Source organism: Thamnophis sirtalis, unplaced genomic scaffold, assembly GCF_051295495.1.
Source record: "Thamnophis sirtalis isolate CommonGarterSnake01/CBP01778 unplaced genomic scaffold, rThaSir2_p1.2 scaffold_9, whole genome shotgun sequence".
Classification (NCBI taxonomy): domain Eukaryota; kingdom Metazoa; phylum Chordata; class Lepidosauria; order Squamata; family Natricidae; genus Thamnophis; species Thamnophis sirtalis.
The window spans coordinates 45958277-45973501 of NW_028261389.1; the positions used below are offsets into that span (position 1 = coordinate 45958277).

Here is a 15225-nt window from a genome sequence, read left to right on the forward strand (position 1 = left end):
GGTAAAGATTGTGCATAGTGTAACAAAGAATTGGCTGGGTTTATTTCATGTTCTCTCCCTCTCTATTCCCACATAGTTGGTCCATTGTGAACATTTTGAACTATTTTTAAATAACTGCCAAGAAATTGATAAAGGAATTGGTTTGGGGTGTAAATGCTCCAAAAAATATAACTTCCTGTTTTGACTCAACATTAAAATACAGTTTATTTTGCATTAGCATTTAGTTATAAACTCTGGTACTCTTATTTACAAAGTAGGAAAAGTTAAAAAAAACACACCTCACTCTAAACAGGAATCACCACAGCTGGTTTGTTATATTTTAAACTAGTTTCAATGATGCCCATTTAAAAAGAAACACTACTGTATCTCCCTTCTGGATAAGTGGATGTAGGGGAGCTTTTAAATCTATTTCTGTTATTTGAGATCAGCAGATCATTAAAGATCTAGAATCTCCTTTTAAAGAGGGAAATAAAAAATATATTTTCTATCAAGTCCTTTTCTTTCAATTTTACCATTAAACTAGTGTTCTTATTTTTAATTCTTCCTTCTATTTTTGTCACTTGCATGAGTTGGAGGTTATAAATATTATTCTAGAAGGAAAACTCGGTATGAGTTAAAATATAATAATACTGCTGGTTGTGTTTTCAAGGAATGTCTTTTGTTTATTTAGGGAAGAAAAAATAATTGGATCCACAAAGAATTGTTCCCTCATTTCAAATATATTGAAGCATGTACTAGTTCAGCCTGAAGACATGACTGTTGGTCTAATAATACCAAGTGCCTAATGCTCAGTGTTTTGTTTGAAGGGTCTCCTGCTGAAGTTTACTTTAAAACTATAGAGTCATAAGAAAGAAAGAGATATGGTCTTGAGGTTGCTCATTAACAATTAAAAAAATAGGTAGCAGAGGCATAGTAAAATAAAGGAGTTTGGTTAGATAACCTATTTTCAATTTAGTTTATTAATTGGCTGTTCTGACCCCCTCGTCCCACACCAAAGCACGCCGAGCCAAAGATACTTCACGGAATTTATTAACAGACAGACAAGCCGTGGCAGCAATCCAGAACAGACAAGCCTTGGCAGCAATCCAGCACAGACAAGCCTTGGCAGCAATCCAGCCTGCCAAGCTAGTTACAAAAGTTCTCCAACTTTTAGTCAATGCGTTGACTCCTGCAACGGGGCGTGTGCACAAGCATTCCTCTTATAGTCTTGAGAGGAGCCTAATTACCACCGGCTGAGTGCAATTATCTCCTGTAACTGCGCAACTCTTCCTTACGCCTATCAGCTCTTCGATGCCGGGCATCCAGGAACAACTCCCTTGGCTCCTCCCCACTGCTCCAATGCTCATGTGCCTCCTGGTGGCCAACACTGTTCCCTCTAAGGTGCGCGGCCACGTGGCAAGTAAACATTGTGCAGCAGTTTCCCACTGCCGCGCAGTGTCATTTGCTGGACACGGACTGCAGTCTCTATACTCTGCAGAATGGCCATGGAATCGTGAACGAAATCCCCTCCAGCTAAACAGGAGTCTTGACAACATTTTTAAAAAAAAGTTTGGGCGGAATTGGTGAGATTTATTATGCAGCTGCACCTGGGTGGCACTTCCTGATTCTCTGCACTTCGGATCTTTCAACAAAGCCTTTCCACACCCTGCGCTGGGGGACTCACTTGCATGCAAGCTGGCGCCCCAAACAGAGCTGGTCCAGTCATCTCCTCCCTGGCTTTTCTTCCCTTTTTATGCCCTGTCTTGGACATGCGAGTGCGCATGCTGTGGACTCGCCCACTTAGACGTCGAGGTTGCTGCGTGCTTAGCTGTGGCCGTATCTCCTCTTGTTTTTTCCCCTCCCTCTTACATGCCCCCTTGGTGCAGCGGGCTAACGCCGGCAAAAGGAGGGGTGTAGACTACATGGCACAACTGGGTAAATTATAAACCACAGATATTAATCCTATTTAATTTTTAATGGTATCAAATTTAGCTATAAAGTGGCTTTACCTACTTTTTTTTCCTGGGCCTGCTAAATTCTGGTCCCTGGTGATACAATGAGTTAAATGCATTCTGGCCTGGATTTCCTATTGTGCAATTTGTGTCATGGTCTTAATCATTTTAAATTCCATAAAATGCCAGTACACATCCTTTCTGCCAAGAGATCAGGAAAAACAATGCTCGAATCTTCTGATATTTAAATGATTTATAATGTTGTTTAGATATATAATTTGGATTACATTTGAAAGCTATGCATTGATTAAATACCATGGAATACAATCCTGCGGCAGTTCTTCTTTCTTTTTTGGTTCTAGAAAAGGATAATTCCCTTTTTAGCCAGGCTTTTTGAATTAGATTAACACCAGTTTTTAAGTAGATTTCAATTAAAAAAAAATCTGTTAGCTGCTTTGAATACCTTGAAGATGAAAAGATGGGGTACAAAACTTAAATAATAAAAAAATTGTACATTCGTTTTTAAAAATAAATGCAATACTTGATTAATTTCGTATCTTTATTTAAAATAGCTTTGGCATGGCATATGATTTTATTGACTCAGTTGGAAATGATGTGGATGTTGTATCTGATTCTGAGGTATATATATTCTTAAGTAACATAACATATAGCATATAGTCCAAACTTGCTAGACTATTTAATTGATCTTACTACTTTAAAGAAGGAGAGTTTCATGATAAATTATTTTATTACATTTATGTTGCATTTATATATTATATTTATTACATTTATATTCCAAATTATATATTTGTATTGTTATTTTAGTGTTTATTGTCAATTTTGATAGATATTATATTGGTATATCAGTACTGATTTTAGTCATATTAAATAACGATTACTGCTATTATTTATCAGCATTAAATATTTACAGTTTTTAATATTGAGTTAGTCATATTTTAGAATAATAGGATTATCTTTTAATAGGATAATTGGCAAAATCTAATTCAAATGTGATGGGTTGCATTCCAAAGAATGTGAGAGGACAGGTTGCCTGCAAAATGCCAGAACCCAGGCTGTTGGTGCCATGTCTCCCTCTAGCCAGTCTAACAATGTAAAAGCTGAGCAGAGAGCCTTTTTTTCCAGTGTGAGTGGAAAAGTATAGTGTTTGAGTGGCACATTTTCATGCCTGGCATTCATCAGGCTGAAACCTCGCTAGCAATCAGCGCTTGATGCTTGGAATGTTGCGCAAATGTCCAGCAGACGTGACAGCAGTTCAAACTGTTGCTCTCTTAGGTGCTCAGGCATGAAACTGTGCAGCTCAAACACTATACTTTTCCGCTCACACTGAAAAAAAATTAGAGGGAACATTGGTGGCCAACCAGCCTCTCTGCGCTCTGCTTGGAGTCGGAACCCTGTCCAGGGTCCTCCACATCCTCCAGAGTCAACTCATAGGACCTCTCGCTGTCGGAGTCTGGTGGCAGCTCCAACGGCTCCTGCTGGGCCACAACAATTGGCATATTCCTTCTACATTATATCACTTTAATAATACTTCAATAGCCATATTTACAAATTATACTGGTTCCAAGTTGATCTCCAGCTTTTAGGGGTAAACCAGTGGTGGGATTCAGCCAGTTCAGACCCCTTCAGGAGAACCGGTTGTTAACTTTCTAAGCAGTTTGGTGGCATTTTAAATAAAAGTTATCATCCCATGCTTTTAACTCTCAAAAGTGTTGCCAAGTATTAATGTAAAGGGGAAATTCATCCAGAAAAGGAACCATCACATCCCCATCAGATCCTGAATGGGACATGATAAGCACATTGCCGTATTTCTGATGGTGTTAATAAATATTTGTAGCAAATATCCTCTTACAATAAGTAAAAGTGATAACCAAATACATAGAGTAATTTCAAATTGAATAAACTGGCTATGGAGATCCGTTCAAAATAAATCATTTTTTACTGAGAAAAGTTACTAGTTTACTGTCCCATTTCTCAAGTACAGTAACTCCTATATATTATTGTCTGATTCTGCAACTAAGCAATGGATGTGAAAAATCTGAGATCCAGCTATGATGGAAATTTTTAAGGTAATTTGTTTAAGGTCACTGACAAGAATAAATGATTGCATTTTTCTTCTGCATTGTCAGCTTATTCAATATTGCTTTAAATATAGCCAAAGTTCAGTCTGTCTCAAAAACTCAGAGAAAGTTTTGGCTTCACCAAGAATGCTTTTGAACTAGAAATGTTTTTATGAATCCTGAATCATAAAAACTGGTATTTATTCTGCAAACAGAGCAAAACATCTTTAGTGATATATTCTGGGTTATTAAAAGTTAAGCCCATACTTAGTGCTGATACCGAGAAAATGTTTTAAACCAGTTTTTCTGCCTATTACATACTAAGATTAGAAAAATAAAACAACCACATTTGTGAAATAACAAGATTATTCTCCATACTATATTTCATCTGGATTGTAACAATAATTTCCAAAAACTAATTATAATTAAATAATCATATTGTGGCTTTATATGACTTTTTCCATCTAGCACAAGTCAAATTATATTTTGTTAATGGCTATTTAGTTGGTTTTTTAATCTACCTTCTACTTGCAATGGTTCTGCAAATTTGGAAAAATATTTGGAAGAGATCTTGAGAATCATATATACATTTTAAATTTATTATTTTTAAAACGCATTAATTCTTCACTCTTTGCAAAGTGCTTTCCCCAAGCCACATGAGTGCTCAAAATTTTGACTTAGATGTGTTCTTCAATTTTTTATGAGAAGTATTTGTAATACTTTTTTCTATACTAGTCAATATGACAACTTGTGAAACTTCCACAACCTGCTCCCGAGTTGCCTTAGGCAGAGGGATGGGGAATCGAGCTTCGTAGCTGCATTGGGAAATTTGCACCTCAGTTAAAACAACGCACATCCTAACTGGCCAAAGTCAAGGCCATTTCCACAGAAACCAGTAATGGCTGGAGGGAATGACTTCTACAACGTGCAAAATTGCTTCATTGGGGAATATGACTAATGACACACCTTGGGGAGGAGAGAGAAACAGGTTCATAGGCAAGGCACGAACTGAGTGGGTCAGATCTGCCTTCACTAGGTCCATGCTGACATGGCACTCCTAATAAACAACTGGATTTTTCTTGAAAACTGGCTTGAGGGTCCTGCTTTTATTAGGGCATCAGTTGGAGCCCTGACACAATATGCTTTTCCTTATTTGCAATGCAAACACCAGCATAAAGAAATTTCAAAGAAATTTTACTTAGTAATATGTTTCTCGGTATTCAGTGGCATTTATTCTCCAATAAATATGCTTATTTTCTTATTCAAGTATTATCCATAAAGTTTCAATTTATCAGGTAGATTCACATAAACAATTAATTACAAATATATATTATATTTTGTCATCATACAGACGAGGATCCAATGTCTCACTCACCTTAGATATGAGCATCTTAGGATGTGCTGAACCTTTAATAGCTGTGCCAACTCCAAGGGAAAAAGTAGCACTGGAGTATCTACAGTCAGCTAGCAGAATTTTGACCAAAGACCAATTAAAAGATGTAGTTTCAAGTTCTCATTTACTTCAGACAGAATTCATGGTAAGTCTTTAATACTGCTTTGTTGTTTTAAAACTAAAAACTTGTAACTTTCTGTGGTCTTCAGAATGATATACTTCTGGCATTTTTACTGTACCACCTAATCCCTTGCTTGAGCAAAGGCAATGGCAGGGTTATAAACTGGAGATGCCCAACCAGACTTCTAAAATTGTGCTGCTTCAGTACTCATATAAAAATGTAAAAGATTTAAGGATTTGGAACAAAGATGTCCTTGCATGATTTCATGACACTGAGCCGAGGTGGCGCAGTGGTTAGGGTGCAGTACTGCAGGCCACTTCAGCTGACTGTTATCTGCAGTTCAGCGGTTCTAATCTCACCGGCTCAAGGTTGACTCAGCCTTCCATCCTTCCGAGGTGGGTAAAATGAGGACCCGGATTGTTGTTGGGGGCAATATGCTGACTCTGTAAACCGCTTAGAGAGGGCTGAAAGCCCTATGAAGCGGTATATAAGTCTAACTGCTATTGCTAACTGCTATAAAACATAATAAATAGCCGCTTAATTCTATTCCTTGTTATAAGACAGGATTTTCCACGTATATCTTCAATTATCTGTATACCATATAGTATTGTTAAGTCTCCTAATACAACAAGCAAAGATAAGAAAATTCCAGAAATATTGTTTAAGCCCAAATAGGTTTGGATAAGGCTAAGCAAGCACTCATTGGTTTATCTGATTTGCGATCATATCAAAACAAAATAAATGTAGCGATCAAACATAAGTCAAACTATGACTAAGGCTTCCCAATGGAAATTAACTTCCCAATGGAAATTAACTTTTATTCTGAGATTTTTGGAGAACTAGTTTGAAGTTTGAAGTTGAACCAGTAAAAAGTCACCACCATGTGTATGTTACATATATGGTTTTATATGTATTATTTATTCTGTTTAACTTTGAAGGCTCCCTAGAGACTTTTGATGACTATAAATTTAAATTAATAAATGAGCCATCCTACACTCTTTCTGCTTTTTAACTTAAAATCTCTACACATATTATTTCTTTAAAAAAAACAATGCTGTGGCTTTGTGATAAACCTTCCTACAAGCTGCAATAAACCACTGTTAACATTGATACTAAGAATCGTTCATAATAAAAACTGTGGTGTTTTTTTCTCTTTAGGAAATTCCCATGAATTTTGTCAATCCTAAAGAAATAGACATTCCTAGTTATGGAACCAAAAATCGTTATAAAACCATTCTTCCAAGTAAGTTGGTTTAAAGTGATACTTTTACCAGTTACTTCTCCCTTTTCCTATTATCAGCTTTTTAATTCAATTTATAGGTACTCTTGAATTAAAGCAACCTGGGATGATTGCAAACTGATTTGTGAAATAATGTTGTTTTAATATGCATTGTTTTATTGCTGCTATCACAATCTCAATTGATGAACTGCATTTGACTTCTTAAGCCCAACATGTATAGATGTGTCAAGTTGCAGGGAAAATTAAATAAGTATTTATCCTACCATAAACTTTATTAATCTACATTACTGTTGGAAACTTCTATTAAAATAGTTTATTTATATCAATAAAGCTTAAGTGTTTACTTCTCTGCCAAAGTATGTTTCTTCAAGAATCTGAGTTTGCTAAAACATATGCTAAAGAGCCATAAGATTAACTGTGATTAAGTACCATTTAATTTTTTTTAACTTTTATATTATGTGTTTCTTTTAATTGTTGTACGCCGCCCTGAGTCCTTGGGAGAAGGGCAGCATATAAATCTAATAAATCTCAATCTCAATATGGAAAAGGGAAAAATAGAATAAACCAAAAAGCAGAATACAGTTTATTCCAGTAAAGAGCTATAATTGTACTAAATACCTAGAAATGTGTATCCTTGGTTTGTAGTCATGCCCACTGCCAGGAAAGTTAGTATAGTAATGAATCTGGCAGAAGATGGGACCAGCTTTCCCTTCTCTTTAATTGAGTATTTATTCAGCAGTAAAGCTGAAACTCAGGTTTCTATAGCTCAGAAAGATTTTAAAAATAATCTATATTGCAGAAAAATAGGATTAATTTAATATTTTTAATACAATAAGGCGTATTCCTACTCCGAATGGAGTACCACTGAATATGTTCACATAAGTACAATAATCAGAATACCCTTTAAAATGGATGGGATTTATTCGGTCTCAGCTTTAATGGCCAGTTCTGGTGCAGGTATGATACTAACTGGAGGAGGTCAAATGGGTCCCCTCCCAGTGTGACAATAAGAGAGGTAAGCACAAACCTCTGACAACTTATCTTGTCAGAGACAATAGGAGACTGGGAATTACATTTCTGTGATAAAATTAGGTTTTAATTTCTGGATAGCTATATCAGATGATCTCAGAAGGATATAATGTACTTTAAAAATATTGAGGGGGGAGAGTTATCTATCCTTGCACATAGAGAACATGCATATGGGAAATAGGTTCTCCCTTTTTCCTTTGCACAAACCTCAAAAGCAGACAGAAGACAGTATGAATCCTTCGTGTATCTGTTTCACAGACTTTTTTGGAATATTTGGAAGGATTTTCCCCCCTCATACCTATAGCTGTCAATATCATTGCATAAATCATCAAGCTTCTTTAAAAAGAAATCCTTATGCTTTTATGACATTTCCCTTTACTACTTTAGGTTTTCATTTCCATTTCCACCTGTGTTGTCTTTACAGATCCTGTAAGCAGGGTATATTTGAAACCAAGGAATCCAGGGGATGCTTTGAGCACCTACATAAATGCTAACTACATCAGAGTAAGTACACTGATGTGCAGTGTGCTGACTTGCCAACATATATTTCATCTTCATGCTTCCCATTCAGTTATTCTCTTATCAAAACACCTAACTTAGTACTCTGCCACCAACTTCCACTGCCTTTTATTATTGACAGTAGACAGTAGACTTTGTATATACTGTATAAAAATGAGCAATCATTCCATAAAGTGTTGTTCCAAAGTGTATTGGCCTTTTGACTAAAGCTTTGTACAAGATATATTAATTCTCTTCTTGTTTCTTCTCAGCCTGTTATAATCACAAAATTTTAATATGACTGTTCCATCTTTGTATAAATTAGGGTTATGCTGGCAAGGAGAAGTCTTTCATTGCAACTCAGGGTCCTATGATTAATACTGTGAATGATTTCTGGTTGATGGTATGGCAAGAAGACAGTCCTGTTATTGTTATGATCACAAAGCTGAAGGAGAAAAATGAGGTAAGGCTTTTTAGCTTAATCAATCATGGACACTTTGTCTAGTTCTTTAAAAAAACCAACACAACCAATACTACTATCAAATATTCAAGCCCCTAATTTTTTTTCATAGCACTCTATTAAAACACCTTAAATAATTTAGTGTGAACAACATTATAATATATTCCAAACTTTTAAAAAAATATGCATTACTTTTCAGATTTGAAATGGTAACATAATAAATAATTTTGTTCTGAAACAAGTTCAATTCAAAATAGGGACTTGGAGGTCTTCTATCCAATGCCTTGCTCAAGCAGGAGACCCTTTGCCATTTCAGAGAAGTGGCTGTCCAGTTTCTTCTTAAGACTCCAGTGATGAAGTACCCACAGCTTTTGAAGGCAAAGCTGTTTCTCTGGTTAATTGCAAACGCTGTTAGGAATTTTCTCCTTATTTATGAAACTTCTCTAAGAAGTTTCTCCTTATCTAAAAAATTTATTTAAATTTCTCCTGTCATGCTATGAAAATCCTATTTATCAATAATTACTCAACGTATAATAACTGGTCCAACCATTTACGACCATAAAATGCTGCACTATATTAAATCCAGCCATCAGTCTTTCTAGTAAAATATTCTTAACTGTGATTGTGACCTCCCAGCATTACACAAAGTTCTCCGGCTCTTTCTGAATATGTCAGGGATAGAAACTGATTAAATCTATATTTAATATGGAAGTTCTGATGTCTTAAGAAGTTTTCTGCATCCTCTGACTGAAATGAATTATTTATCAGAAATTAATTCAGTACTGCTTTGAAATAATAGTTTAATTTGTTTATTTGTTTAATTTTTTTATTGAAATAAATATTTGGTTCTATCAAGGAAAAGAGTGTAGCTGTTATCTATAAAGAAGTATCTTAACATGTGTGTATCTCAAAACATATAAAAGAATAATTTCTAAGGAAATGTGTGATATTGTAAGTAGTGCCATATCAGGACTGATCAAAATACTTCTGAAAACCTATCCTATTATAATATGGTGCACAGAACAAATATTTTCTCCAAAGGAAAAACTTTTTCTAAAAAAACACTTCTAACACTGTTTGAAAAGAATGACTTGAAAGAAACACAAAGTAATTCTCAACATATCAGGAAGCCCTGTGTTTACCTGAATTGCTCCCACTCATTACAATACTGTTTCTCTACATTGTCCTACACTGATGGTGGCAATTTCCGCATAATATAAAAGACTGAGATTTCTTAAGGAAATTCCAGACTACATAGACATTTGTGTTTATATGAGCTTCTCATATTTGATCAAATCATTATAAGAATGTATATATGGCAGAATTTTTTTTTCTGTTACCCAATTTGTTTTGAGAAACAGAACAGTTTACCCAATAAAAAGGGCAGTAAATACTTACAAGAAGTATGGCATCTAAACATTATGAAAGCATAGGTAAACATAAATATCCAATGGTTACTCTATTTTAAATAAGCACATTTTGCGCCCTACTGAAATAACTCAATAAGTCATATTTTTGACTTAGTCGTGTGTTTATCAAACCAGAAGTGGTTTTTATATAGCAGTTCTATTGTGGGAGAAACCTTTCATACATTTTTCCCTTAATCATCCTACAAGGATAATAAGAATATTTTTAATGACATTAGATTAGAACGTGTCCCTTCAAAGCGTTTAGGGGTTGGTATTTCTTCTGCAACCTTGCATAGCAAAGGAAGAAAATTAGCAGTCTGTGGAAAATAACCAGGCTTTCTTACTCTGTTCATCACAGACCCAGTATAAATTGGTTTGCCTCTCCCTTGCCACAAAAATCAAGAAGGTATATTTGTGTGGCCTATCCTATATCAGTCATTGGAAGATGCTTAAAGATCCCCATATCTTAGAATGGGGATGAGAAAAACAACACTGATTATTCTCTTAACAATTCTATACTTTCTCTTTCATTGCATTCCTCCAGCCACCAACTGCAAAAATCCATTTTGTTAGCTAGCCAGGATAACAAGGGGAATCAGGATGTCATATTATAAACTAAGCAAAAGCTAACGAATTCTTATAGTGAGGAAAGGTTCCTATAACAACCAGTTCAGAGAAAAATGTTATAGCATAGTATATGCATGTATAGTGTATCCCTATCTGTCCTTCCTTCATTAATTGCATTATTCCTTCCTTCATTAATTGCATTATATAGTTAGAATCTGAATCTAGGACAAAATGTTATAGAGCTGCAGTGGCACAGTGGTTAGAATGCTGTACTGTAGGCTACTTCTGCTGACTGCTGGCTGCCTGCAATTTGGTAGTTCGAATCTCACCAGGCTCAAGGTTGACTCAGTCTTCCATCCTTCCGAGGTCGGTAAAATGAGGACCCCGATTGTTGGGAGCAATATGCTGACTCTGTAAATCTCTTAGAGATTTATATACCGCACTGTAAAGCAGTATATAAGTCTAAGTGCTATTGCTATTATAAAGTGGGGTGTTTTTCCCAGCCAGTATTCTATGGTATTCTTCATTGGACTATCCTGGATTTTTTATATAGTTTTAATTTCTGTGAATGCAGGGAATGACCACAGTAATCTATAGTACATCAACTCCATTATCTGAAGTAGTAAAATTATTTTCATATTAGTGGCCATAATAACTTTTCTCTCCATGAAAGTATTTAATACCTTCTTAAACTATGACATTAAAGAAGAGGACATGATCTTCAAGAAAAGAAGATTTATTTACAAGCAATAGATCAGGAGATATGATAGAAAGAAATCAAGAGATACAGAAATTGAAAAGATAGATAAACAGTAAGAACTATAGTTGCCAATGTCCCTCAGGCTAAAAGACAGGCATAATATGTTCCTTATTTCGATTTGAACTGGAGCAAAATCATCACTCCAACAGAAATTTCTGAACTCTACAACATGAAAAAACATAAAAGCCACAAATAGAAAAGAGCTCAAGCGAAGTCCATATAGCCTTGGGAAGAACTGAGTACTGGCAATAAAGCTACGCTTCTGGAATATTCTTCTCCCTTATGTCTCCATGATAGCAACCTAAATTATATTATCAATGGCAGAAGACCAACTGGTTGTGTGGTTAACAATAGCAACATTCTTGTAGTAATCTTAGCATTTTTGGTCACATTTATTACAGCAGGCTAGAACAAGATTCAGTTTACTGATAACTTTAGTTTCCAACCGAATCTCAATTTACTTGGCCAGTTTTGATCAATGAAGTTTGTCTCTTCTCCATTTTTCTCTAGGACTTGTGTTGCTCTGCCAAATTTCACAAGAATACATGATCTATCCTTTGCACATTCTACTCAATATACTATACATCTGCTGCTTTTCCTCTAACCTTTACTAAAGGATTCATATTTACTTTACTGAAACCTTTCAGACAGATCAATTATGTACCCCAGGGGATGGCTCTCAATGGGTTACTAAATTATCACTTCCAATAACTCCAATCAACGTAACTTACAGTAAGAACTACTAAGGGTTGGTTATAATATTTGGAATGTCACAACTTTGCATGCTACAAGTATTGTGTATGGTTCCAAAATGCCACTTATTCACTCTTTCCTTTCCATCTCATGGCTTCTTTTTTTCTTTCTAGTCTAATAATATACTTTTAGCAGTTTGCAACAATATTATTTAACTAAGGTTTTATATGTTGCTGGATTGTTATATTTATAGACTTTATACTTAACTTAATGGATTTAATATTTAGAGTCTAATAAAACACAGTTGGAAACCTTAATTATTTCACATTGATTATGCAACCCTGGGCCACAGGCTGAACAACCTGGTATCAACTGTATAATTCAGCAATGAAATTCAAAAAGGGACATTTTCTGCCCAGTCCATTTGCACTTTTAACCATATTTTAATGAGGGTTTTAGCCATTTCAATTTGTCCAAGAGATTGCTAGTTTAATCTTGTGTTTGATTTATTCCAGGCAATTCATGTGTACCAAAAATGTATTACAACTCTGTGTTCAAACTAGTGAGGCTTTAATAACAAGTTTAGACAGTATGTTAAGAAATAGCTATAAACCAGTAACAAGGACATTAAAAGTCACATTGCAAATAAAAGGTTTTTGTAATTAGCGTTACAGCCTTCAACACAAGATGTAGCAACACAAGATGAGAATCAGTGTAAAATGAAATTTAATGAAAAGGAAAAAAATACAAATCATCATATTTTGCATTATATATTTTTTATCTCTTGTGCCTAATCAGTAGTTACAATGTTGACTGTTTTAGTGAAGATGGCTTACATTTTTATTTTATATAGAACAACAATATAAAAATAAAATTAGTAATGATAATTTCTGGAATTACAACTGTGCAATTATGAAAATTTTGTATCAATTGTATACTGTATTGATTGTGGTTAATACATTTTGACCTTCATGTCTCTTTACCAAACAATGTAATTAACATCTAAACGATTGCAGAAAATATGAAAATTCATAAAATATACAATATTGCAAACTGGTACATGTGAATTTGAATTCCAGATTTGCATCTAAATATGACTTTAATTAGTTGTCTGTCTTGAGTTAACTGGTTTCATAATGTAGCATCAATGATTGTTTTACCTATGTTTTTTACTTAACTGTTTTACTTATTTTATGGTGCATATTAGCAATTATAATGACAATTACATCTGGGATTTACAAACTGCCCCTCATTCCTTCTTCAATGCCAAGTGGATCTTGCTAGAACACTAGCAGTAATGTGTTAAAAATAAATCAGTTGGGCCAATTGAAAGTTAGAAGCAGCTGTGAAGTAGGTAGTCTACGTGAACAATATATTTCATTGTCCACCCAAAGCTGTCTGCCAGTTATACGTCTGGGAACAAGATAAGAAAAACAGATAAGGAGTTGAATATAGTTGATCTATTATCAAGAAATCACAGAAGGATGTTGAATAGGCAGCAATATTTTATGTTGGCTTTCTTAATGTTGGCAAGAACACATCTTCCCAGAGAAGGGAAGCACATATGATGAGGTTTTTGTATCATTATTAGTCTTTCCATGTAATTAAGGAACCCCTGGATCACATGGTCTAGGAGCTTGAACATTTGAGTACAAGCTTAAAAGGTGGGTGGTGTTTTGACCGTGTTAGTAGCAGGACTCTTTGATTTCCAGAGGGCAGCTCCAACTTTCTCTTTGAATGGAGAGTTCTTACATTAGTCAGTGTAATTTAATGTTACAAAATAGATGGTCATCACATAAATGCTGAATATCTATCAGGTAAAGAAATTCTTTTTTTTACAAAAGTCAAAAACATTGATTGTTCAAAAGTAATATCGTGATTAGTTATTGTAAAATATTTTTTTCTATTGCTTAACTGAGGGTCTATTTTGTAAGGCTTTAAGTTATAGGGCTGTGGTTGTTTGCAATTGCTTTATTCCAAACATTGGGGTAGAGCCATTTAGCTTCTAAAGAATGGTTATATGAATAACATTACTTTAGGTAGTATATTATAATCTTCGTTTCATTTAAATGAACAATGACTAATAGTACATAGATTATTTCTCTTTGTTTGTCCAAGAATCTGCTCTGCTATTACATGGTTCTTGTTTGGGGTACAAGCTTTTCTATTTTTAGAACTTTATTTAAATTGGAATTCAAGACCTTTTGCAATTAAGATGGAGCTATTGGGTAAAACCAGTTATGCCTAATTAATGGGACAAATGTATTTAACATTGTTAAGTATGGATCCAACTCATGTACCTTTAAAATTGAAAATAATTTTAATTCATACCACAATTGAGTATTGATGTTTGTGAAATTAGCATGTCTTAAGCTGTTGCCAGATATAAAAATAAAACATAATTAAATTGAATGTACGTATATTTAGCCTTTTTCTTTTTAATTTTTAAAATATGATGGTCCTATAAGATTTCTTAACCTCTCCGTGGATAAAAAAAAAAACCCATCAAAGTATAAAATAAAATACTCTATATAGTAATTTAATGTAGCCCTTCAAAATTCCTATTAATTAGTAACAGCAAATCATTAAGGTCTGTCAGAGAAACACTCTGAGATTTGCTTAATCATAATTCTTTAATTTAAGGGTTATTCTTTTTAATTCCTTGAGAGAAAAATATTAGCAATTCTTCTTGAAAGCTTATAAGGCTCTTGAGTGATCCAAGGCATTTGATTCCAGAGAATGAAGTTATTAAGAAAGCTTATCTGTGTTTAGTTCATCATTTAAGCAATTATCTTACTCCTAATGATGAACAGTATATGGGTTTGACCATAAACAATTCTTTATTTTTTTAAAAATGATTTAAAAGAAGCAATAATTTAATTCAATTTAAAAGAAGTTAAATTGAAATATTGAAATGGACTATTCTAGGTATCTTGGAGCAAAAAATCTCCACAAAATAACTTTCTATTGCATTTTTATTTATTGAAATATTTATACACCAACTATACTCATGTTATTAGGGAAGCTTACAAGATATGCAAACAGG

General features: G+C 34.3%; 1 protein-coding gene across 2 annotated transcripts in view; it reads left to right on the forward strand.

Annotated features, from left to right (window-relative positions):
* The window catches only part of PTPRR (protein tyrosine phosphatase receptor type R), a 78710-nt gene that overhangs the window by 56483 nt on the left and 7002 nt on the right, over positions 1 to 15225 (forward strand). For both annotated transcript variants that reach the window (XM_087723437.1, XM_087723438.1), the window contains 4 exons: positions 5361 to 5547; positions 6682 to 6766; positions 8217 to 8296; positions 8616 to 8753. In XM_087723437.1, coding sequence (XP_087579563.1) covers positions 5361 to 5547; positions 6682 to 6766; positions 8217 to 8296; positions 8616 to 8753 — 490 coding nt within the window. The remainder of the gene's footprint in view (positions 1 to 5360; positions 5548 to 6681; positions 6767 to 8216; positions 8297 to 8615; positions 8754 to 15225) is intronic.